Source organism: Salmo salar, chromosome 07 (assembly GCF_965601325.2).
Source record: "Salmo salar chromosome 07, fSalSal1, whole genome shotgun sequence".
Lineage (NCBI taxonomy): Eukaryota > Metazoa > Chordata > Actinopteri > Salmoniformes > Salmonidae > Salmo > Salmo salar.
In genome coordinates this window covers 68665907-68691856 of record NC_138297.1, presented here as the reverse complement: position 1 = coordinate 68691856, position 25950 = coordinate 68665907, and the positions used below count along the sequence as shown (strand labels likewise).

At 50.5% G+C, this 25950-nt stretch overlaps 1 protein-coding gene across 1 annotated transcript in view; it reads right to left on the bottom strand.

The window, feature by feature from the left end:
* The window catches only part of LOC106595568 (thyrotropin-releasing hormone-degrading ectoenzyme), a 410422-nt gene that overhangs the window by 19271 nt on the left and 365201 nt on the right, over positions 1-25950 (bottom strand). The window contains 5 exon segments of the mRNA XM_082978004.1: positions 4918-5085; positions 16112-16219; positions 17917-18014; positions 19275-19352; positions 19354-19423. Coding sequence (XP_082834130.1) covers positions 4918-5085; positions 16112-16219; positions 17917-18014; positions 19275-19352; positions 19354-19423 — 522 coding nt within the window.

Below are 25950 nucleotides of genomic sequence, written 5' to 3'. Positions count from 1 at the left end.
CCTCTCTGGTGTCTATACAGCTGGACCCTGTCATGCTTACTGCAATCCCCTCTCTGGTGTCTATACAGCTGGACCCTGTCATGCTTACTACAATCCCCTCTCTGGTGTCTATACAGCTGGCCCCTGTCATGCTTACTGCAATCCTCTCTCTGGTGTCTATACAGCTGGACCCTGTCATGCTTACTGCAATCCCCTCTCTGGTGTCTATACAGCTGGACCCTGTCAAGCTTACTGCAATCCCGTGTCTATACAGCTGGACCCTGTCATGCTTACTGCAATCCCCTCTCTGGTGTCTATACAGCTGGACCCTGTCATGCTTACTGCAATTCCGTGTCTATACAGCTGGACCCTGTCATGCTTACTGCAATCCCCTCTCTGGTGTCTATACAGCTGGACCCTGTCATGCTTACTGCAATCCCCTCTCTGGTGTCTATACAGCTGGACCCAGTCATGCTTACTACAATCCCATCTCTGGTGTCTATACAGCTGGCCCCTGTCATGCTTACTGCAATCCTCTCTCTGGTGTCTATACAGCTGGACCCTGTCATGCTTACTGCAATCCCCTCTCTGGTGTCTATAAAGCTGGCCCCTGTCATGCTTACTGCAATCCCCTCTCTGGTGTCTATACAGCTGGACCCTGTCATGCTTACTGCAATCCCCTCTCTGGTGTCCATACAGCTGGCCCCTGTCATGCTTACTGCAATCCTCTCTCTGGTGTCTATACAGCTGGACCCTGTCATGCTTACTGCAATCCTCTCTCTGGTGTCTATACAGCTGGCCCCTGTCATGCTTACTGCAATCCTCTCTCTGGTGTCTATACAGCTGGCCCCTGTCATCCTGACTGCAATCCCCTCTCTGGTGTCTATACAGCTGGACCCTGTCATGCTTACTGCAATCCCCTCTCTGGTGTCTATACAGCTGGCCCCTGTCATGCTTACTGCAATCCCCTCTCTGGTGTCTATACAGCTGGCCCCTGTCATGCTTACTGCAATCCCCTCTGTGGTGTCTATACAGCTGGACCCTGTCATGCTTACTGCAATCTCCTCTCTGGTGTCCATACAGCTGGACCCTGTCATGCTTACTGCAATCCTCTCTCTGGTGTCTATACAGCTGGACCCTGTCATGCTTACTGCAATCCCCTCTCTGGTGTCTATACAGCCGGCCCCTGTCATGCTTACTGCAATCCCCTCTCTGGTGTCCATACAGCTGGCCCCTGTCATGCTTACTGCAATCCTCTCTCTGGTGTCTATACAGCTGGACCCTGTCACTCTTACCGCAATCCCCTCTCTGGTGTCTATACAGCAGAACCCTGTCATGCTTACTGCAATCCACTCTCTGGTGTCTATACAGCTGGACCCTGTCATGCTTACTGCAATCCTCTCTCTGGTGTCTATAAAGCTGGACCCTGTCATGCTTACTGCAATCCCCTCTCTGGTGTCTATACAGCTGGCCCCTATCATGCTTACTGCAATCCACTCTCTGGTGTCTATACAGCTGGACCCTGTCATGCTTACTGCAATCCCCTCTCTGGTGTCTATACAGCTGGACCCTGTCATGCTTACTGCAATCCCCTCTCTGGTGTCTATACAGCTGGACCCAGTCATGCTTACTACAATCCCCTCTCTGGTGTCTATACAGCTGGACCCTGTCATGCTTACTGCAATCCCCTCTCTGGTGTCTATACAGCTGGACCCTGTCATGCTTACTGCAATCCTCTCTCTGGTGTCTATACAGCTGGACCCTGTCATGCTTACTGCAATCCCCTCTCTGGTGTCTATACAGCCGGCCCCTGTCATGCTTACTGCAATCCCCTCTCTGGTGTCCATACAGCTGGCCCCTGTCATGCTTACTGCAATCCTCTCTCTGGTGTCTATACAGCTGGACCCTGTCACTCTTACCGCAATCCCCTCTCTGGTGTCTATACAGCAGAACCCTGTCATGCTTACTGCAATCCACTCTCTGGTGTCTATACAGCTGGACCCTGTCATGCTTACTGCAATCCTCTCTCTGGTGTCTATACAGCTGGACCCTGTCATGCTTACTGCAATCCACTCTCTGGTGTCTATACAGCTGGCCCCTATCATGCTTACTGCAATCCACTCTCTGGTGTCTATACAGCTGGACCCTGTCATGCTTACTGCAATCCCCTCTCTGGTGTCTATACAGCTGGACCCTGTCATGCTTACTGCAATCCCGTGTCTATACAGCTGGACCCTGTCATGCTTACTGCAATCCCCTCTCTGGTGTCTATACAGCTGGACCCTGTCATGCTTACTGCAATCCCCTCTCTGGTGTCTATACAGCTGGACCCTGTCATGCTTACTGCAATCCCCTCTCTGGTGTCTATACAGCTGGACCCTGTCATGCTTACTACAATCCCCTCTCTGGTGTCTATACAGCTGGCCCCTGTCATGCTTACTGCAATCCTCTCTCTGGTGTCTATACAGCTGGACCCTGTCATGCTTACTGCAATCCCCTCTCTGGTGTCTATACAGCTGGACCCTGTCATGCTTACTGCAATCCCGTGTCTATACAGCTGGACCCTGTCATGCTTACTGCAATCCCCTCTCTGGTGTCTATACAGCTGGACCCTGTCATGCTTACTGCAATTCCGTGTCTATACAGCTGGACCCTGTCATGCTTACTGCAATCCCCTCTCTGGTGTCTATACAGCTGGACCCTGTCATGCTTACTGCAATCCCCTCTCTGGTGTCTATACAGCTGGACCCAGTCATGCTTACTACAATCCCCTCTCTGGTGTCTATACAGCTGGCCCCTGTCATGCTTACTGCAATCCTCTCTCTGGTGTCTATACAGCTGGACCCTGTCATGCTTACTGCAATCCCCTCTCTGGTGTCTATAAAGCTGGCCCCTGTCATGCTTACTGCAATCCCCTCTCTGGTGTCTATACAGCTGGACCCTGTCATGCTTACTGCAATCCCCTCTCTGGTGTCCATACAGCTGGCCCCTGTCATGCTTACTGCAATCCTCTCTCTGGTGTCTATACAGCTGGACCCTGTCATGCTTACTGCAATCCCGTGTCTATACAGCTGGACCCTGTCATGCTTACTGCAATCCCCTCTCTGGTGTCCATACAGCTGGCCCCTGTCATGCTTACTGCAATCCTCTCTCTGGTGTCTATACAGCTGGACCCTGTCATGCTTACTGCAATCCCGTGTCTATACAGCTGGACCCTGTCATGCTTACTGCAATCCCCTCTCTGGTGTCTATACAGCTGGACCCTGTCATGCTTACTGCAATCCCCTCTCTGGTGTCTATACAGCTGGACCCAGTCATGCTTACTACAATCCCCTCTCTGGTGTCTATACAGCTGGCCCCTGTCATGCTTACTGCAATCCTCTCTCTGGTGTCTATACAGCTGGACCCTGTCATGCTTACTGCAATCCCCTCTCTGGTGTCTATAAAGCTGGCCCCTGTCATGCTTACTGCAATCCCCTCTCTGGTGTCTATACAGCTGGACCCTGTCATGCTTACTGCAATCCCCTCTCTGGTGTCCATACAGCTGGCCCCTGTCATGCTTACTGCAATCCTCTCTCTGGTGTCTATACAGCTGGACCCTGTCATGCTTACTGCAATCCCGTGTCTATACAGCTGGCCCCTGTCATGCTTACTGCAATCCCCTCTCTGGTGTCCATACAGCTGGACCCTGTCATGCTTACTGCAATCCCCTCTCTGGTGTCTATACAGCTGGACCCTGTCATGCTTACTGCAATCCCGTGTCTATACAGCTGGACCCCGGCCCCTATAGGGGACACTAGAGGTTTTTACTGTGTGTGAGAGGGCCTTGTTCAGTGTGCTCAGACAAACCTGGGTACCAATATGATGTGTCCATACTAGCATACCCCTTTGAATGCTCAATACATTGATTCTGAAGTTCTATGCTAGTGTAGACAGAGGACTAGATAAACAAAGCAAGGGTTATGTATGTTTCAGATTGACTCGCTTCAAATCAGAAATGGCCTGTCCTTCCACATCTCATACCTGTAACTAGCTTGGTGAGTCTTCCTGGTGAGGTCTTCAATCTGGATACATTGGAAAGTCAATGTCTACATTACAGTATTGTAGTTCCCAGTATTAACCTGTATTACAGGTCATATCCTACAGTACAGTATTCTAGTTCCCAGTATTAACCTGTATTACAGGTCATATCCTACAGTACAGTATTCTAGTTCCCAGTATTAACCTGTATTACAGGTCATATCCTACAGTACAGTATTCTAGTTCCCAGTATTAACCTGTATTACAGGTCATATCCTACAGTACAGTATTCTAGTTCCCAGTATTAACCTGTATTAAAGGTCAAAGCCTACGGTACATAGTACTATAAACGTGTTCTCATGCATCCTGTTTGCAAGAAGGCACTAACGTAATACTGCAAAATATTTGGCAGAGAAATGTACTTTATGTCCTGAATACAAATGGTGGTGGCTGCATCATATTATGGGTATGCTTGTCATCGGCAAGGATTAGGGACTTTTTAGGATAAAAATAAATGGATCAGGACCTAACATAAGGACAACAAGAGTATGCTATTCTGTTCTTCTGAAGTAGACTACATTTTCTTCATATCATGCTCCTTTAGACCTGTTTAAAATAAATCATGGATTTATTGTGGTGGTGAAGGCTATATTACATGGATTTATTAGACTTTTTGAATTGTAGATGTTCCAAAGGTCTGCATCAGTGGCTTGTAGGCGATGTGTGGAAGCCAGGAGATGCTAAATGTGGTTGACTCACCAGATGAGCACAAAGCTGTTGTGAAATTTCATGTGATGGATCAATAAAGTTATTTAATATTGACTCACCGGTTGAGCAGAAAGCTCTTTCCTTGTGAAGGAACAATACAGTTATGTTTCCCTGTGAGGGAACAATAAAGTTCTGTTACAAATGACTCACCGGTTGAGAAGGAAGCCATTGTCGCTGCAGGTGAGAGCCTCCAGGAGAACCTTCTTCTCTGAGATGGCTGTTGTGGAGTGGAACTTCATCCAGATAAACTCCCACACGTCCTCATCCATCAGAGACACGCCTGTACAGTACACTATGTCACGCACGTTGGGAGGGATCCTGCAGGGAAGAATACACACACACACACACACACACACACACACACACACACACACACACACACACACACACACACACACACACACACACACACACACCACATCACCACACACACACACACACCACACACACACACACACACACCACACACACACACACACACACACACACAACACCCACACACACACACACGCACACGCACACGCACACACACACACCACACATACACCACACACACACCACACACACACATACACCACACACACACACACACACACACACACACACACACACACACACACACACACACACACACACACACAGACACACACAGACACACACACACACACACACACACACACACACACACACACACACAAACCAATTACATTACCAATTTCACTCTCATTTAAACTACTACAATAATATTAGTATTCAGTATTTCCTGCTGTTTGTGTCAGTTGGCTTCTTTTCAGGTCTTCCTCACGTAATCATTTTTAACCTCAAAGGATTTTACCCTGATTAAACAAAGGTTAACAAATCAATACCAAGCGGACCAGAATCCTCAGAGAAGATAAAGAGATTGGCTATCAGCGTTGTGTAAACAGACGAAACAGAGCGTATATTTGCTTGGAACAGAGCCCTTGTTTGTGGAGTTGTTTTGCTTCCATTTTGACACATCAGCTGTTTCTCCCGTTCACATCTCAGTGAGGCACAATAATGTTCTCGACTACACCAGAGACATGGCCTGCTTTTTAACAATGGGATAACATGCCCCATCTCCATATAGTGTGTCTATAGTTTACTCACATTGTAAAAAACAACAAAATGAAAGGGTTTAGAAATTCACTGTGTTGCGTCAATGACGATGTTCATGTTAAAATGTCCTGGGGGGTGTTGTGAGTTGAGCCAGGCACAATTACCTTTGTTTTCAACCGATAAATCGTTTTAGATGCTCCATTTCTGAAAACGGCATCGGTGTGTCAGACCAATGCGTTTGTCTCAGCTCAAAGTACCCAGAAATAATATGACTGTGTTTGTGTGACGTTGTAAGATCAGCCGCACGCTTTAACCAATCAGGTCGTCTGAATCCTGAACCTGATTGTTAAGGATTGTCTCCTTCTATAACATGTTAAACATCATGGATGACTGCTTGTTTTGTCAATATGTTAAAAGGTTGTTTGTTGAAACGTTACATTCACAGGTCCTCTCCCTATGATGTTGTACAGCGATAGTGTAAACCCAAAGTCATACAGAGCAGACATGTCATGCACCACCGTTAACTTAACGGTCCTTAAGTATCTTGTCCATCCTGAATTCCAAGCCTAAAATGTGGTTCCTATTATAATGGCTGGACTGGGGATTGAACGGGAAACTTCTAGCTGTTGCTCAGGCTGTAGTAAAAAACAGAAAATCCATAATGATGTGTCATGGGATGAGGTTGGGCTTTTCATGCACTATATTTCTACAATAGATTGAGAGCATGACATTTTGGGCTCTCGAGAGGAATCAAGGCTTTGGAGAAAGTTTACTATAGCAAGACCTTACTGAGCAAAACACTTCTGCTGACTGGGTCCATGGCACACAGGGGGTTTGGGAGAGCCTCAGGAGTCTAAACTCTAGCATAGTTTCCCCAACGCAATCTTGTGGAAAAATGCAGCTTGTGGAAAAAGACCCCAAAAAATCCTGAATATACCTAGTGTGTGGTCAAAGTGTGATAGAGACATAATGACTGAAGACACAGAATACTGCTCTCTCTGCATGCAGTCTCTCACAACGATGACGGAAATAATGAACTTTCTAGGCCACGATGTTTCCTAATATTAACATTCAGTCTTTCATTCAGACTCTACAAATCAAGGATGATGTAGTGATGGTATAACAGAGACAGAGAGAGCAGACCACCAGATCATAAGCTCAACTGACAGCTCTCCCTGGCACAATTGCTACTGTAGGTTAAATCACTGTAGGTTAAATCACTGTAGGTTAAATCACTGCAGGTTATATCACTGCAGGTTAAATCACTGTAGGTTAAATCACTGCAGGTTAAATCACTCAGGTTAAATCACTGTAGGTTAAATCACTGTAGGTTAAATCACTGCAGGTTAAATCACTGCAGGTTAAATCACTCAGGTTAAATCACTGCAGGTTAAATCGCTCAGGTTAAATCACTGTAGGTTAAATCACTCAGGTTAAATCACTGTTGGTTAAATCACTCAGGTTAAATCACTGTAGGTTAAATCACTGCAGGTCAAATCACTGTAGGTTAAATCACTCAGGTTAAATCACTCAGGTTAAATCACTCAGGTTAAATCACTGCAGGTTAAATCACTGTAGGTTAAATCACTGCAGGTTCTATCACTGCAGGTTAAATCACTGCAGGTTAAATCACTGTAGGTTAAATCACTGTAGGTTAAATCACTCAGGTTAAATCACTGCAGGTTAAATCACTGCAGGTTAAATCACTCAGGTTAAATCACTGTAGGTTAAATCACTCAGGTTAAATCACTGTTGGTTAAATCACTCAGGTTAAATCACTGTAGGTTAAATCACTGCAGGTCAAATCACTGTAGGTTAAATCACTCAGGTAAAATCACTCAGGATAAATCACTCAGGTTAAATCACTGCAGGTTAAATCACTGTAGGTTAAATCACTGCAGGTTCTATCACTGCAGGTTAAATCACTGCAGGTTAAATCACTGCAGGTTAAATCACTGTAGGTTAAATCACTGTAGGTTAAATCACTGCAGGTTAAATCACTGCAGGTTAAATCACTGCAGGTTAAATCACTGCAGGTTAAATCACTGCAGGTTAAATCACTGAAGGTTAAATCACTGCAGGTTAAATCACTGCAGGTTAAATCACTCAGGTTAAATCACTGCAGGTTAAATCACTCAGGTTAAATCACTGCAGGTTAAATCACTGCAGGTTAAATCACTGCAGGTTAAATCACTGCAGGTTAAATCACTCAAGTTAAATCACTCAAGTTAAATCACTGCAGGTTAAATCACTGCAGGTTAAATCACTGCAGGTTAAATCACTGCAGGTTAAATCACTGCAGGTTCTATCACTGCAGGTTAAATCACTGCAGGTTAAATCACTCAGGTTAAATCACTGTAGGTTAAATCACTGCAGGTTCTATCACTGCAGGTTAAATCACTGCAGGTTAAATCACTGTAGGTTAAATCACTGTAGGTTAAATCACTCAGGTTAAATCACTGCAGGTTAAATCACTGCAGGTTAAATCACTGCAGGTTCTATCACTGCAGGTTAAATCACTGCAGGTTAAATCACTGTAGGTTAAATCACTGTAGGTTAAATCACTCAGGTTAAATCACTGCAGGTTAAATCACTGCAGGTTAAATCACTGCAGGTTAAATCACTGTAGGTTAAATCACTGCAGGTTAAATCACTGAAGGTTAAATCACTGCAGGTTAAATCACTGCAGGTTAAATCACTGCAGGTTAAATCACTGCAGGTTAAATCACTCAGGTTAAATCACTGCAGGTTAAATCACTCAGGTTAAATCACTGCAGGTTAAATCACTCAGGTTAAATCACTGTAGGTTAAATCACTGTAGGTTAAATCACTCAGGTTAAATCACTGCAGGTTAAATCATTGCAGGTTAAATCACTGCAGGTTAAATCACTGCAGGTTAAATCACTACAGGTTAAATCACTGCAGGATAAATCACTGCAGGTTAAATCACTGCAGGTTAAATCACTGCAGGTTAAATCACTGCAGGTTACACTTTAGGAAACCAAGTGTCAGTGTTTTTACAGTTAAAGTTCTTCTCAAGGTGACTCTATCTATCTATCTATCTATCTATCTATCTATCTATCTATCTATCTATCTATCTATCTATCTATCTATCTATCTATCTATCTATCTATCTATCTATCTATCTATCTATCTATCTATCTATCTATCTATCTATCTATCTATCTATCTATCTATCTGTCTGTCTGTCTGTCTGTCTGTCTGTCTGTCTGTCTGTCTGTCTGTCTGTCTGTCTGTCTGTCTGTCTGTCTGTCTGTCTGTCTGTCTGTCTGTCTGTCTGTCTGTCTGTCTGTCTGTATCTCTCTCTCTGTATCTCTCTCTCTGTATCTCTCTCTCTGTATCTCTCTCTCTGTATCTCTCTCTCTGTATCTGTCTCTCTGTGTCTGTCTGTCTGTCTGTCTGTCTGTCTGTCTGTCTGTCTGTCTGTCTGTCTGTCTGTCTGTCTGTCTGTCTGTCTGTCTGTCTGTCTGTCTGTCTGTCTGTCTGTCTGTCTGTCTGTCTGTCTGTCTGTCTGTCTGTCTGTCTGTCTGTCTCCTCTTTATAGATGGAGATAGTGTAAGGATGGTACAGGAAGATGTGGGCCACAGCAGGTATGAGGGTTCCACATTAACGCTGCTGAGCTCAGCCGTCACACATTACTACCTTGATCATAAAGCCATGTGACGAGGGCAGTGGGGTTTTATGAAGTGCTTATGCTTTAAGATGGGGAGTTTTGACTTGGCCTGCATACCAAATGGCACCCTATTCCCCTATGAGTCCTGGTCAAAAGTAGTGCACTATAATATGAGCCCTGGTCAAAAGTAGTGCACTATAAAGGGAATAGGGTGCCCTTTGGGAGCATGGAGTTTTTTATATACAGTAACAGAGGCTACGGGGCCTATAGAGAGATAAAGCCAGTCTGGTTCCAACCTTTCACCACCATGTTTTGGGGCTCCCGAGGGGCGCAGCAGTCTAAGGCACTGCATCTCAGTGCTAGAGGCGTCATTACAGACCCTGGTTCGATTCCAGGCTGTATCACAACCGGCCGTGATCGGGTTAGGGTTTGACCGGGGTAGGCCGTCATTGTAAAATAAGAATTTGTTCTTAACTGACTTGTCTAGTTAAATAAAGGTTAAATAAAAAATGTTAGAAGTCAACACAGGCCAATTCTCACATCGGCAGATGTTCAACCTAGTCAGCTCAGGGATTCAAACCAGCGACATTTCGGTTACTGGCCCAACGCTCTTAAGCACTAGATACTGTATCTTCATTATGTCCTATCTTAGTTTATTCTGTATTATTCTGACGGAAGACACAGAGAACCAATCAGACCCTGGATCATCAGACAGTGTTCCTGAAGGAAGACACAGAGAACCAATCAGACCCTGGATCATTAGACAGTGTTCCTGAAGGAAGACACAGAGAACCAATCAGACCCTGGATCATTAGAGTCTTGCTGAAAGGAGAGTGGGCTTGCAGGGCAGAATGAGGGATCTTTGTATCATAGCGGAGATGAAGAGAGTGTTGTTATCAACACGTCTGTGTAGAGGTGGGGGGCCATTGTTGTGGATTTTGTTATTTGTGTTGCCGAGAGCAACAGGTGGAGGGTTTAGACAAGGGATAGATTCTGTTTCCATGGACACTTGGCGTTTGAAACATCGATATTGGCAAGGTTGTCCAACGTGCAGTATTGATCAGAACTCAAATCTATGTCAGGCCCACTGGGATTCAACAATGGGACATTCTGCTCTGTAAAAAGGAGCTATAAAACGGAGTGTGACTTTTAGATTCTTTCAGATGAAGAGAGGAGAGCTGCTTGGTGATATATAAAGAGGAGAGAGGAGAGCTGCTTGGTGATATATAAAGAGGAGAGAGGAGAGCTGCTTGGTGATATATAAAGAGGAGAGAGGAGAGCTGCTTGGTGATATATAAAGAGGAGAGAGGAGAGCTGCTTGGTGATATCTAAAGAGGAGAGAGGAGAGCTGCTTGGTGATATATAAAGAGGAGAGAGGAGAGCTGCTTGGTGATATCTAAAGAGGAGAGAGGAGAGCTGCTTGGTGATATATAAAGAGGAGAGAGGAGAGCTGCTTGGTGATATATAAAGAGGAGAGAGGAGAGCTGCTTGGTGATATATAAAGAGGAGAGAGGAGAGCTGCTTGGTGATATATAAAGAGGAGAGAGGAGAGCTGCTTGGTGATATATAAAGAGAGAGAGGAGAGCTGCTTGGTGATATATAAAGAGGAGAGAGGAGAGCTGCTTGGTGATATATAAAGAGGAGAGAGGAGAGCTGCTTGGTGATATATAAAGAGAGAGAGGAGAGCTGCTTGGTGATATATAAAGAGGAGAGCTGCTTGGTGATATAAAAGAGGAGAGAGGAGAGCTGCTTGGTGATATATAAAGAGGAGAGGAGAGCTGCTTGGTGATATAAAAGAGGAGAGCTGCTTGGTGATATATAAAGAGGAGAGGAGAGCTGCTTGGTGATATATAAAGAGGAGAGCTGCTTGGTGATATATAAAGAGGAGAGGAGAGCTGCTTGGTGATATATAAAGAGGAGAGCTGCTTGGTGATATATAAAGAGGAGAGAGGAGAGCTGCTTGGTGATATATAAAGAGGAGAGAGGAGAGCTGCTTGGTGATATCTAAAGAGGAGAGAGGAGAGCTGCTTGGTGATATATAAAGAGGAGAGAGGAGAGCTGCTTGGTGATATCTAAAGAGGAGAGAGGAGAGCTGCTTGGTGATATATAAAGAGGAGAGAGGAGAGCTGCTTGGTGATATATAAAGAGGAGAGAGGAGAGCTGCTTGGTGATATATAAGAGGAGAGAGGAGAGCTGTCTTGGTGATATATAAAGAGGAGAGAGGAGAGCTGCTTGGTGATATATAAAGAGGAGAGAGGAGAGCTGCTTGGTGATATATAAAGAGGAGAGCTGCTTGGTGATTATATAAGAGGAGAGAGGAGAGCTGCTTGGTGATATATAAGAGGAGAGAGGAGAGCTGCTTGGTGATATATAAAGAGGAGAGAGGAGAGCTGCTTGGTGATATCTAAAGAGGAGAGAGGAGAGCTGCTTGGTGATATATAAAGAGAGAGAGGAGAGCTGCTTGGTGATATCTAAAGAGGAGAGAGGAGAGCTGCTTGGTGATATATAAAGAAGAGAGAGGAGAGCTGCTTGGATATTAAAGAGGAGAGCTGCTTGGTGATATATAAAGAGGAGAGAGGAGAGCTGCTTGGTGATATATAAAGAGGAGAGAGGAGAGCTGCTTGGTGATATCTAAAGAGGAGAGAGGAGAGCTGCTTGGTGATATATAAAGAGGAGAGAGGAGAGCTGCTTGGTGATATCTAAAGAGGAGAGAGGAGAGCTGCTTGGTGATATATAAAGAGGAGAGAGGAGAGCTGCTTGGTGATATCTAAAGAGGAGAGAGGAGAGCTGCTTGGTGATATATAAAGAGGAGACTGCTTGGTGATATATAAAGAAGAGAGAGGAGAGCTGCTTGGTGATATATAAAGAGGAGAGCTGCTTGGTGATATATAAGAGGAGAGAGGAGAGCTGCTTGGTGATATATAAAGAGGAGAGAGGAGAGCTGCTTGGTGATATCTAAAGAGGAGAGAGGAGAGCTGCTTGGTGATATATAAAGAGGAGAGAGGAGAGCTGCTTGGTGATATATAAAGAGGAGAGAGGAGAGCTGCTTGGTGATATATAAAGGAGAGCTGCTTGGTGATATATAAAGAGGAGAGAGGAGAGCTGCTTGGTGATCTATAAAGAGGAGAGAGGAGAGCTGCTTGGTGATATATAAAGAGGAGAGAGGAGAGCTGCTTGGTGATATATAAAGAGGAGAGAGGAGAGCTGCTTGGTGATATATAAAGAGGAGAGAGGAGAGCTGCTTGGTGATATATAAAGAGGAGAGAGGAGAGCTGCTTGGTGATATATAAAGAGGAGAGAGGAGAGCTCTTGGTGATATATGAGGAGAGAGGAGAGCTGCTTGGTGATATCTAAAGAGGAGAGAGGAGAGCTGCTTGGTGATATATAAAGAGGAGAGCTGCTTGGTGATATATAAAGAGGAGACTGCTTGGTGATATATAAAGAGGAGAGCTGCTTGGTGATATCTAAAGAGGAGAGCTGCTTGGTGATATATAAAGAGGAGAGCTGCTTGGTGATATATAAAGAGGAGAGAGGAGAGCTGCTTGGTGATATATAAAGAGGAGAGAGGAGAGCTGCTTGGTGATATATAAAGAGGAGAGAGGAGAGCTGCTTGGTGATATATAAAGAGGAGAGAGGAGAGCTGCTTGGTGATATATAAAGAGGAGAGAGGAGAGCTGCTTGGTGATATATAAAGAGGAGAGAGGAGAGCTGCTTGGTGATATCTAAAGAGGAGAGAGGAGAGCTGCTTGGTGATATCTAAAGAGGAGAGCTGCTTGGTGATATCTAAAGAGGAGAGCTGCTTGGTGATATATAAAGAGGAGAGCTGCTTGGTGATATATAAAGAGGAGAGCTGCTTGGTGATATATAAAGAGGAGAGAGGAGAGCTGCTTGGTGATATATGAAGAGGAGAGAGGAGAGCTGCTTGGTGATATATAAAGAGGAGAGCTGCTTGGTGATATATAAAGAGGAGAGGTGTCTTGGTGATATCTAAAGAGGAGAGAGGAGAGCTGCTTGGTGATATCTAAAGAGGAGAGAGGAGAGCTGCTTGGGGATATCTAAAGAGGAGAGAGGAGAGCTGCTTGGTGATATCTAAAGAGGAGAGAGGAGAGCTGCTTGGTGATATATAAAGAGGAGAGAGGAGAGCTGCTTGGTGATATCTAAAGAGGAGAGAGGAGAGCTGCTTGGTGATATATAAAGAGGAGAGAGGAGAGCTGCTTGGTGATATATAAAGAGGAGAGAGGAGAGCTGCTTGGTGATATATAAAGAGGAGACTGCTTGTGATATATAGAGGAGGAGAGCTGCTTGGTGATGATATATAAAGAGGAGAGAGGAGAGCTGCTTGGTGATATATAAAGAGGAGAGAGGAGAGCTGCTTGGTGATATATAAAGAGGAGAACTGCTTGGTGATATATAAGAGGAGAGAGGAGAACTGCTTGGTGATATATAAAGAGGAGAGAGGAGAGCTGCTTGGTGATATATAAAGAGGAGAGAGGAGAGCTGCTTGGGGATATATAAAGAGGAGAGAGGAGAGCTGCTTGGTGATATATAAAGAGGAGAGAGGAGAGCTGCTTGGTGATATCTAAAGAGGAGAGAGGAGAGCTGCTTGGTGATATCTAAAGAGGAGAGAGGAGAGCTGCTTGGGGATATATAAAGAGGAGAGAGGAGAGCTGCTTGGTGATATCTAAAGAGGAGAGCTGCTTGGTGATATATAAAGAGGAGAGAGGAGAGCTGCTTGGTGATATATAAAGAGGAGAGAGGAGAGCTGCTTGGTGATATATAAAGAGGAGAGAGGAGAGCTGCTTGGTGAAGAGGAGAGCTGCTTGGTGATATATAAAGAGGAGAGAGGAGAGCTGCTTGGTGATATATAAAGAGGAGAGAGGAGAGCTGCTTGGTGATATATAAAGAGGAGAACTGCTTGGTGATATATAAAGAGGAGAGCTGCTTGGTGATATCTAAAGAGGAGAGAGGAGAACTGCTTGGTGATATCTAAGAGGAGAGAGGAGGCTGCTTGGTGATATATAAAGAGGAGAGAGGAGAGCTGCTTGGTGATATCTAAAGAGGAGAGAGGAGAGCTGCTTGGTGATATATAAAGAGGAGAGAGGAGAGCTGCTTGGTGATATCTAAGAGGAGAACTGCTTGGTGATATATAAAGAGGAGAGAGGAGAGCTGCTTGGTGATATATAAAGAGGAGAGAGGAGAGCTGCTTGGTGATATATAAAGAGGAGAGAGGAGAGCTGCTTGGTGATATCTAAAGAGGAGAGCTGCTTGGTGATATATAAAGAGGAGAGAGGAGAGCTGCTTGGTGATGACGAGAGAGGAGAGCTGCTTGGTGATATATAAAGAGGAGAGAGGAGAGCTGCTTGGTGATATATAAAGAGGAGAGAGGAGAGCTGCTTGGTGATATATAAAGAGGAGAGAGGAGAGCTGCTTGGTGATATATAAAGAGGAGAGCTGCTTGGTGATATATAAAGAGGAGAGAGGAGAGCTGCTTGGTGATATATAAAGAAGAGAGAGGAGAACTGCTTGGTGATATATAAAGAGGAGAGAGGAGAGCTGCTTGGTGATATATAAAGAGGAGAGCTGCTTGGTGATATATAAAGAGGAGAGAGGAGAGCTGCTTGGTGATATATAAAGAGGAGAGAGGAGAGCTGCTTGGTGATATATAAAGAGGAGAGGTGTCTTGTTGGAAATAAGGCAGAATGATACATGTAAGCTTCCACTATCTCATCCAGTGACGTTTAGTGGCTTGTCTCTCACCCTTTTTAATGAAAATTACCTTTAAACTAGACTAAACATTCTGTTCCCTTGTGGTCCACACAGTGGGTGGAAATCTCTCTAAATGATAAGGAGCTTTCAGACCAGTGTCTTCCAAGTGAATCTGTCCTCCTACTATGTACAGTATATGTAAATTCAACATGTGGTCCACTGTGGGCCCAGCACGACACCCGCTCTCTGTCTCTATGGACCAATCTGAAAGAGGACCCTACTCCCTATACAGTAGTGCACTGATTTAATAAGGATCTCACCTTTTTGTTTTCAATTTTCGCCTAAAATGACATACCCAAATCTAACTGTCTATAGCTCAGGACCTGAAACAAGGATATGCATATTCTTGATACCATTTGAAAGGAAACACTTTGAAGTTTGTGGAAATGTAGAATTCATCTAGGAGAATATAGCACATTAGATCTGGTAAAAGATTTTAAAAAACTAATTGTACCATAATCTTTGAAATGCAAGAGAAAGGCCATAATGTAGTTTAGATTGTGTATGTGCAAAGTTTTAGACTGATCCAATGAACCATTGCATATCTGTTCAAAATGTTGTATCAAGACTGCCCAAATGTGCCTAATTGGTTAATTAATACATTTTCAAGTTCATAATTGTGCACTCTCCTCAAACAATAGCATGGTATTATTTCACTGTAATAGCTACTGTAAATTGGGCAGTGCAGTTAGATTAACAAGAATTTAAGCTTTCTGCCCATATTAGATATGTCTATGTCCTGGGATCTTTTTTTTGTTACATACAATCTCATGCTAATCACATTAGCCTACGTTAGCTCAACCGTCCCACGGGGGGCGGGGATAAGCCAGAACCACTGGGTGCCATTTAGGATGCTGTCTACTGTACCTGTTCTTGTTGCTGGAGATCCAATCAGAGATGAGTGACACGGCTTGGCGGTGACAGTGCTTGTTCCCAAAACTACAAGCCAGCATGATCACCTCTCTCTGCAGCTCTCTGTCCATGAGACAGTGGGAGGGAGGGAGGGAGGGAGGGAGGGAGGGAGGGAGGGAGGGAGGGAGGGAGAAGAGAGGAGAGAGAGAGGAGAGAGAGAGGGGGAGAGAGAAGAGAGGGAGAGAGGTGGAAGAGGGTCAGGTGGTGAGAGGTACAGAAACAAAAAAGGGGGAGGGAGGGAGGGAATGAGAGAGGGAGAGAGGGAGGGGGAGAGAGAGAGGAAGGGAAAAAGAAGAGGGAAGGAGAGACAGAAGCAGATAGAGAGAGAGAAGGGAAGGATGGACAGAAGGAGGGAGAGAGCGAGAGAAGGGAAGGAGGGACAGAAGGAGGGAGAGAGCGAGAGAAGGGAAGGAGGGACAAAAGGAGGGAGAGAGAGAGAGAAGGGAAGGAGGGACAGAAGGAGGGAGAGAGAGAGAGAAGGGAAGGAGGGACAGAAGGAGAGAGAGAGAGAGAGAGAAGGAGGGACAGAAGGAGGGAGAGAGAGAAGGAACGAGGGACAGAAGGAGGGAGAGAGAGAGAGAAGGGAAGGAGGGACAGAAGGAGAGAGAGAGAGAAGGAGGGACAGAAGGAGGGAGAGAGAGAGAGAAGGGAAGGAGGGACAGAAGGAGGGAGAGAGAGAGAGAAGGGAAGGAGGGACAGAAGGAGAGAGAGAGAGAGAGAAGGGAAGGAGGGACAGAAGGAGGGAGAGAGAGAAGGGAAGGAGGGACAGGAGGAGGGAGAGAGCGAGAGAAGGGAAGGAGGGACAGAAGGAGGGAGAGAGAGAGAGAAGGGAAGGAGGGACAGGAGGGAGAGAGAGAGAGAAGGGAAGGAGGGACAGAAGGAGGGAGCGAGAGAGAAGGGAAGGAGGGACAGAAGGAGGGAGCGAGAGAGAAAGGAAGGAGGGACAGGAGGGAGAGAGAGAGAGAAGGGAAGGAGGGACAGAAGGAGAGAGAGAGAGAGAGAAGGGAACGAGGGACAGGAGGAGGGAGAGAGCGAGAGAAGGGAAGGAGGGACAGAAGGAGAGAGAGAGAGAGAGAAGGGAAGGAGGGACAGAAGGAGAGAGAGAGAGAAGGGAAGGAGGGACAGAAGGAGGGAGAGAGAGAGAGAAGGGAAGGAGGGACAGAAGGAGAGAGAGAGAGAGAAGGGAACGAGGGACAGAAGGAGGGAGAGAGAGAGAAGGGAAGGAGGGACAGGAGGGAGAGAGAGAGAGAAGGGAAGGATGGACAGAAGGAGGGAGAGAGAGAGAGAAGGGAAGGAGGGACAGAAGGAGGGAGAGAGAGAGAGAAGGGAAGGAGGGACAGAAGGAGAGAGAGAGAGAAGGGAACGAGGGACAGAAGGAGGGAGAGAGAGAGAAGGGAAGGAGGGACAGGAGGGAGAGAGAGAGAGAAGGGAAGGATGGACAGAAGGAGGGAGAGAGAGAGAGAAGGGAAGGAGGGACAGAAGGAGGGAGAGAGAGAGAGAAGGGAAGGAGGGACAGGAGGAGGGAGAGAGAGAGAGAAGGGAAGGAGGGACAGAAGGAGGGAGAGAGAGAGAGAAGGGAAGGAGGGACAGAAGGAGGGAGAGAGAGAGAGAAGGGAAGGAGGGACAGAAGGAGAGAGAGAGAGAGAGAAGGGAAGGAGGGACAGAAGGAGAGACTACAGTTAAATGATCTGCTTGTGGGTCAAGACAACATCCCAACCCAGCCACTTGTTGTGTGACAGGTGACTGTATGCATCACATACTCAGTCTGGTAGGAGGCCTGTATGATGGAGCCTTCTGTGAGAGCCAAGGGCCAGCCCATCTTGTGGTACTTTGAGGCCACTTGCTTCAGCACGTAGTCCTGTTGGGGAGGAAGTAGAAAGCAACAAGCCAACAGTAGATAGATGTTGTTAGTCAGACCTGAAAATAAACATGTCAGTAGTTGGCAAATGACACACAAATATTTAGAACTATTTTTAGCGGAGGAGGAATTGAAAATCCCAGAAAATAAACAGCAAGAGGGGTCGGATCCTGGTGGCCGAAGCAGTGTAATTCTCAAGAGGTTTTGATATTTCAACATAAAAAAGCTGACTCTTGTTATCAAGGACAACTGCCTCGAGGGAAGGATTGACTCCAGACTGACTGTACCTTAGAATGTAACAGGAGATTAGGATCAGAGGTTATAAACTACACTGAAGAGGCTGTAGTTGGAGGGTTATGGTCAGGGTTAGGATTAGGGTCAGAGGTTATAAACTACACTGAAGAGGCTGTAGTTGGAGGGTTATAGTCAGGGTTAGGATTAGGGTCAGAGGTTATAAACTACACTGAAGAGGCTGTAGTTGGAGGGTTATGGTCAGGGTTAGGATTAGGGTCAGAGGTTATAAACTACACTGAAGAGGCTGTAGTTGGAGGGTTATAGTCAGGGTTAGGATTAGGGTCAGAGGTTATAAACTACACTGAAGAGGCTGTAGTTGGAAGGTTATGGTCAGGGTTAGGATTAGGGTCAGAGGTTATAAACTACACTGAAGAGGCTGTAGTTGGAGGGTTATGGTCAGGGTTAGGATTAGGGTCAGAGGTTATAAACTACACTGAAGAGGCTGTAGTTGGAGGGTTATAGTCAGGGTTAGGATTAGGGTCAGAGGTTATAAACTACACTGAAGAGGCTGTAGTTGGAGGGTTATAGTCAGGGTTAGGATTAGGGTCAGAGGTTATAAACTACACTGAAGAGGCTGTAGTTGGAGATATGGTCAGGGTTAGGATTAGGGTCAGAGGTTATAAACTACACGGAAGAGGCTGTAGTCCTATGTGCAGTCTAGCAGCTTGGTTAGGGTCAGGGGTCAGGGTTAGAGGTCAGAGGTTATAACCTACACTAAAGAAGCTGTGGTCCTCTGTGAAGTCCAGCAGCTTGGTTAGGGTCAAGGTTAGGGGTTAGAGGTCAGGGTCAGAGGTTATAACCTACACTGAAAAGGCTGTGGTCCTCTGTGCGGTCCAGCAGCTTGATTAGGGTCAGGGTCATGTTTAGAGTTCATAGGTTATAACCTACACTGAAGAGGCTGTAGTCCTCTGTGCGGTCCAGCAGCTTGATTAGAGTCAGGGTTAGAGGTCAGAGGTTATAACCTACACTGAAGAGGCTGTAGTCCTCTGTGCGGTCCAGCAGCTTGTCCAGCTGGTAGAGGGAGCGGCTGGCAGCATGCCAGGGGCAGGAACTCTCTCTCCTGGGGTAGGTAGCAGATGATCTGGAGGGGCACGTTCTGGGGTAGGTAGCCAGCCCTGGGCAGGAGAGGGGAGAGAGTATGTTAACTAAGCAATAAGGCCCGAGGGGGTGTGGTATATGGACAATATACCATGGCTAAGGGCTGTTCTTATGCACAACACAACATCAGGGAAGAGAAGAGATTTATAGGGCAAGTAGCCCACCCTGCGGATAGATAAATGGAAGAGGACCATATACCATATAAAATATGTACGACTAGAGAGTTCTGGGGCAGGTATCTCGACCTGCGGAGAAAGAGATAGGTAACATCCTCTAACACCGTAGGGAAGGTTCTGTGGAGGGGAGGGGGGAGAGAGAGAGGGAAGATTCTGTGGAGGGGAGGGGAGGGGAGGGAGAGGGAAGGTTCTGTGGAGGGGAGGGGAGGGGAGGAGAGGGAAGGTTCTGTGGAGGGGAGGGGGGGAGAGAGAGAGGGAAGATTCTGTGGAGGGGAGGGGAGGGGAGGGAGAGGGAAGGTTCTGTGGAGGGGAGGGGAGGGGAGGAGAGGGAAGGTTCTGTGGAGGGGAGGGGAGGGGAGGGAGAGGGAAGGTTCTGTGGAGGGGAGGAGAGGGAAGGTTCTGTGGAGGGGAGGGGAGGGGAGAGGGAAGGTTCTGTGGAGGGGAGGGGAGGGGAGGGGAGAGAGAGGGAAGGTTCTGTGGAGGGGAGGGGAGGGGAGGAGAGAGAGAGGGAAGGTTCTGTGGAGGGGAGGAGAGGGAAGGTTCTGTGGAGGGGAGGGGAGGGGAGGGGAGGGGAGGGGAGGGAGAGGGAAGGTTCTGTGGAGGGGAGGAGAGGGAAGGTTCTGTGGAGGGGAGGGGAGGGGAGGGGAGGGAGAGGGAAGGTTCTGTGGAGGGGAGGAGAGGGAAGGTTCTGTGGAGGGGAGGGGAGGGGAGAGGGAAGGTTCTGTGGAGGGGAGGGGAGGGGAGGGGAGGGGAGGGGAGGGGAGAGGGAAGGTTCTGTGGAGGGGAGGGGAGGGGAGGGGAGGAAAGGGAAGGTTCTGTGGAGGGGAGGAGAGGGAAGGTTCTGTGGAGGGGAGGGGAGGGGAGGGGAGAGAGAGGGAAGGTTCTGTGGAGGGGAGGGGAGGGGAGAGGGAAGGTTCTGTGGAGGGGAGGGGAGGGGAGGAAAGGGAAGGTTCTGTGGAGGGGAGGGGAGGGAGAGGGAAGGTTCTGTGGAGGGGAGGGGAGGGGAGGGGAGAGAGAGGGAAGGTTCTGTGGAGGGGAGGGGAGGGGAGGGAAGGTTCTGTGGAGGGGAGGGGAGAGAGAGGGAAGGTTCTGTGGAGGGGAGGGGAGAGAGAGGGAAGGTTCTGTGGAGGGGAGGGGAGGGGAGGGGAGGGAAGGTTCTGTGGAGGGGAGGGGAGGGGAGGGGAGGGGAGGGGAGGGGAGGAAGGTTCTGTGGAGGGGAGGGGAGGGGAGGAAAGGGAAGGTTCTGTGGAGGGGAGGGGAGGGGAGGGGAGAGAGAGGGAAGGTTCTGTGGAGGGGAGGGGAGAGAGAGGGAAGGTTCTCTGGAGGGGAGGGGGGAGAGAGGGAAGGTTCTGTGGAGGGGAGGGGAGAGAGAGGGAAGGTTCTGTGGAGGGGAGGGGAGGGGAGGGGAGAGAGACGGAAGGTTCTGTGGAGGGGAGGGGAGGGGAGAGAGAGGGAAGGTTCTCTGGAGGGGAGGGGAGGGGAGGAGAGGGAAGGTTCTTTGGAGGGGAGGGGAGGGGAGGTGAGGGAAGATTCTGTGGAGGGGAGGGGAGGGGAGAGAGAGGGAAGATTCTGTGGAGGGGAGGGGAGGGGAGAGAGAGGGAAGGTTCTGTGGAGGGGAGGGGAGGGGAGGGGAGGGAAGGTTCTGTGGAGGGGAGGGGAGAGAGGGAAGGTTCTGTGGAGGGGAGGGGAGGGAAGGTTCTGTGGAGGGGAGGGGAGGGGAGAGAGAGGGAAGGTTCTGTGGAGGGGAGGGGAGGGGAGAGAGAGGGAAGGTTCTGTGGAGGGGAGGGGAGGGGAGAGAGACGGAAGGTTCTGTGGAGGGGAGGGGAGAGAGAGGGAAGGTTCTGTGGAGGGGAGGGGAGGGGAGAGAGACGGAAGGTTCTGTGGAGGGGAGGGGAGAGAGAGGGAAGGTTCTGTGGAGGGGAGGGGAGGGAAGGTTCTGTGGAGGGGAGGGGAGGGGAGAGAGAGGGAAGGTTCTGTGGAGGGGAGGGGAGGGGAGAGAGAGGGAAGGTTCTGTGGAGGGGAGGGGAGGGGAGGAGAGGGAAGGTTCTGTGGAGGGGAGGGGAGGGGAGGGGAGAGAGAGGGAAGATTCTGTGGAGGGGAGGGGAGAGAGAGGGAAGGTTCTGTGGAGGGGAGGGGAGGGGAGAGAGAGGGAAGGTTCTGTGGAGGGGAGGGGAGGGGAGGGGAGAGAGAGGGAAGGTTCTGTGGAGGGGAGGGGAGGGGAGGGGAGGGAAGGTTCTGTGGAGGGGAGGGGAGGGGAGAGAGAGGGAAGATTCTGTGGAGGGGAGGGGAGAGAGAGGGAAGGTTCTGTGGAGGGGAGGGGAGGGGAGAGAGAGGGAAGGTTCTGTGGAGGGTAGGGGAGGAGAGGGAAGGTTCTGTGGAGGGGAGGGGAGGGGAGGGGAGGGGAGAGGGAAGGTTCTGTGGAGGGGAGGGGAGGGGAGAGGGAAGGTTCTGTGGAGGGGAGGGGAGGGGAGGAGAGGGAAGGTTCTGTGGAGGGGAGGGGAGGGGAGAGAGAGGGAAGGTTCTGTGGAGGGGAGGGGAGGGGAGGGGAGGAGAGGGAAGGTTCTGTGGAGGGGAGGGGAGGGGAGGAAAGGGAAGGTTCTGTGGAGGGGAGGGGAGGGGAGGGGAGAGAGAGGGAAGGTTCTGTGGAGGGGAGGAGAGGGAAGGTTCTGTGGAGGGGAGGGGAGGGGAGAGAGAGGGAAGGTTCTCTGGAGGGGAGGGGAGGGGAGGGGAGAGAGACGGAAGGTTCTGTGGAGGGGAGGGGAGGGGAGAGAGAGGGAAGGTTCTCTGGAGGGGAGGGGAGGGGAGGAGAGGGAAGGTTCTTTGGAGGGGAGGGGAGGGGAGGTGAGGGAAGATTCTGTGGAGGGGAGGGGAGGGGAGAGAGAGGGAAGATTCTGTGGAGGGGAGGGGAGGGGAGAGAGAGGGAAGGTTCTGTGGAGGGGAGGGGAGGGGAGGGGAGGGAAGGTTCTGTGGAGGGGAGGGGAGAGAGGGAAGGTTCTGTGGAGGGGAGGGGAGGGAAGGTTCTGTGGAGGGGAGGGGAGGGGAGAGAGAGGGAAGGTTCTGTGGAGGGGAGGGGAGGGGAGAGAGAGGGAAGGTTCTGTGGAGGGGAGGGGAGGGGAGAGAGACGGAAGGTTCTGTGGAGGGGAGGGGAGAGAGAGGGAAGGTTCTGTGGAGGGGAGGGGAGGGGAGAGAGACGGAAGGTTCTGTGGAGGGGAGGGGAGAGAGAGGGAAGGTTCTGTGGAGGGGAGGGGAGGGAAGGTTCTGTGGAGGGGAGGGGAGGGGAGAGAGAGGGAAGGTTCTGTGGAGGGGAGGGGAGGGGAGAGAGAGGGAAGGTTCTGTGGAGGGGAGGGGAGGGGAGGAGAGGGAAGGTTCTGTGGAGGGGAGGGGAGGGGAGGGGAGAGAGAGGGAAGATTCTGTGGAGGGGAGGGGAGAGAGAGGGAAGGTTCTGTGGAGGGGAGGGGAGGGGAGAGAGAGGGAAGGTTCTGTGGAGGGGAGGGGAGGGGAGGGGAGAGAGAGGGAAGGTTCTGTGGAGGGGAGGGGAGGGGAGGGGAGGGAAGGTTCTGTGGAGGGGAGGGGAGGGGAGGGGAGAGAGAGGGAAGATTCTGTGGAGGGGAGGGGAGAGAGAGGGAAGGTTCTGTGGAGGGGAGGGGAGGGGAGAGAGAGGGAAGGTTCTGTGGAGGGGAGGGGAGGAGAGGGAAGGTTCTGTGGAGGGGAGGGGAGGGGAGGGGAGGGGAGAGGGAAGGTTCTGTGGAGGGGAGGGGAGGGGAGAGGGAAGGTTATGTGGAGGGGAGGGGAGGGGAGGAGAGGGAAGGTTCTGTGGAGGGGAGGGGAGGGGAGAGAGAGGGAAGGTTCTGTGGAGGGGAGGGGAGGGGAGGAGAGGGAAGGTTCTGTGGAGGGGAGGGGAGGGGAGGAAAGGGAAGGTTCTGTGGAGGGGAGGGGAGGGGAGGGGAGAGAGAGGGAAGGTTCTGTGGAGGGGAGGAGAGGGAAGGTTCTGTGGAGGGGAGGGGAGGGGAGAGAGAGGGAAGGTTCTCTGGAGGGGAGGGGGGAGAGAGGGAAGGTTCTGTGGAGGGGAGGGGAGGGGAGGGGAGAGAGACGGAAGGTTCTGTGGAGGGGAGGGGAGGGGAGAGAGAGGGAAGGTTCTCTGGAGGGGAGGGGAGGGGAGGAGAGGGAAGGTTCTGTGGAGGGGAGGGGAGGGAAGGTTCTGTGGAGGGGAGGGGAGGGGAGAGAGAGGGAAGGTTCTGTGGAGGGGAGGGGAGGGGAGAGAGAGGGAAGGTTCTGTGGAGGGGAGGGGAGGGGAGAGAGACGGAAGGTTCTGTGGAGGGGAGGGGAGAGAGAGGGAAGGTTCTGTGGAGGGGAGGGGAGGGAAGGTTCTGTGGAGGGGAGGGGAGGGGGAGAGAGAGGGAAGGTTCTGTGGAGGGGAGGGGAGGGGGAAGGGGAGAGAGAGGGAAGGTTCTGTGGAGGGGAGGGGAGGGGAGGAGAGGGAAGGTTCTGTGGAGGGGAGGGGAGGGGAGGGGGAGAGAGAGGGAAGATTCTGTGGAGGGGAGGGGAGAGAGAGGGAAGGTTCTGTGGAGGGGAGGGGAGGGGAGAGAGAGGGAAGGTTCTGTGGAGGGGAGGGGAGGGGAGGGGAGAGAGAGGGAAGGTTCTGTGGAGGGGAGGGGAGGGGAGGGGAGGGAAGGTTCTGTGGAGGGGAGGGGAGGGGAGGGGAGAGAGAGGGAAGATTCTGTGGAGGGGAGGGGAGAGAGAGGGAAGGTTCTGTGGAGGGGAGGGGAGGGGAGAGAGAGGGAAGGTTCTGTGGAGGGGAGGGGAGGAGAGGGAAGGTTCTGTGGAGGGGAGGGGAGGGGAGGGGAGGGGAGAGGGAAGGTTCTGTGGAGGGGAGGGGAGGGGAGAGGGAAGGTTCTGTGGAGGGGAGGGGAGGGGAGGAGAGGGAAGGTTCTGTGGAGGGGAGGGGAGGGGAGAGAGAGGGAAGGTTCTGTGGAGGGGAGGGGAGGGGAGGAGAGGGAAGGTTCTGTGGAGGGGAGGGGAGGGGAGGAAAGGGAAGGTTCTGTGGAGGGGAGGGGAGGGGAGGGGAGAGAGAGGGAAGGTTCTGTGGAGGGGAGGAGAGGGAAGGTTCTGTGGAGGGGAGGGGAGGGGAGAGAGAGGGAAGGTTCTCTGGAGGGGAGGGGGGAGAGAGGGAAGGTTCTGTGGAGGGGAGGGGAGGGGAGGGGAGAGAGACGGAAGGTTCTGTGGAGGGGAGGGGAGGGGAGAGAGAGGGAAGGTTCTCTGGAGGGGAGGGGAGGGGAGGAGAGGGAAGGTTCTGTGGAGGGGAGGGGAGGGAAGGTTCTGTGGAGGGGAGGGGAGGGGAGAGAGAGGGAAGGTTCTGTGGAGGGGAGGGGAGGGGAGAGAGAGGGAAGGTTCTGTGGAGGGGAGGGGAGGGGAGAGAGACGGAAGGTTCTGTGGAGGGGAGGGGAGAGAGAGGGAAGGTTCTGTGGAGGGGAGGGGAGGGGAGAGAGGCGGAAGGTTCTGTGGAGGGGAGGGGAGAGAGAGGGAAGGTTCTGTGGAGGGGAGGGGAGGGAAGGTTCTGTGGAGGGGAGGGGAGGGGAGAGAGAGGGAAGGTTCTGTGGAGGGGAGGGGAGGGGAGAGAGAGGGAAGGTTCTGTGGAGGGGAGGGGAGGGGAGGAGAGGGAAGGTTCTGTGGAGGGGAGGGGAGGGGAGGGGAGAGAGAGGGAAGATTCTGTGGAGGGGAGGGGAGAGAGAGGGAAGGTTCTGTGGAGGGGAGGGGAGGGGAGAGAGAGGGAAGGTTCTGTGGAGGGGAGGGGAGGGGAGGGGAGAGAGAGGGAAGGTTCTGTGGAGGGGAGGGGAGGGGAGGGGAGGGAAGGTTCTGTGGAGGGGAGGGGAGGGGAGGGGAGAGAGAGGGAAGATTCTGTGGAGGGGAGGGGAGAGAGAGGGAAGGTTCTGTGGAGGGGAGGGGAGGGGAGAGAGAGGGAAGGTTCTGTGGAGGGGAGGGGAGGAGAGGGAAGGTTCTGTGGAGGGGAGGGGAGGGGAGGGGAGGGGAGGGGAGAGGGAAGGTTCTGTGGAGGGGAGGGGAGGGGAGAGGGAAGGTTCTGTGGAGGGGAGGGGAGGGGAGGAGAGGGAAGGTTCTGTGGAGGGGAGGGGAGGGGAGAGAGAGGGAAGGTTCTGTGGAGGGGAGGGGAGGGGAGGAGAGGGAAGGTTCTGTGGAGGGGAGGGGAGGGGAGGAAAGGGAAGGTTCTGTGGAGGGGAGGGGAGGGGAGGGGAGAGAGAGGGAAGGTTCTGTGGAGGGGAGGAGAGGGAAGGTTCTGTGGAGGGGAGGGGAGGGGAGAGAGAGGGAAGGTTCTCTGGAGGGGAGGGGGGAGAGAGGGAAGGTTCTGTGGAGGG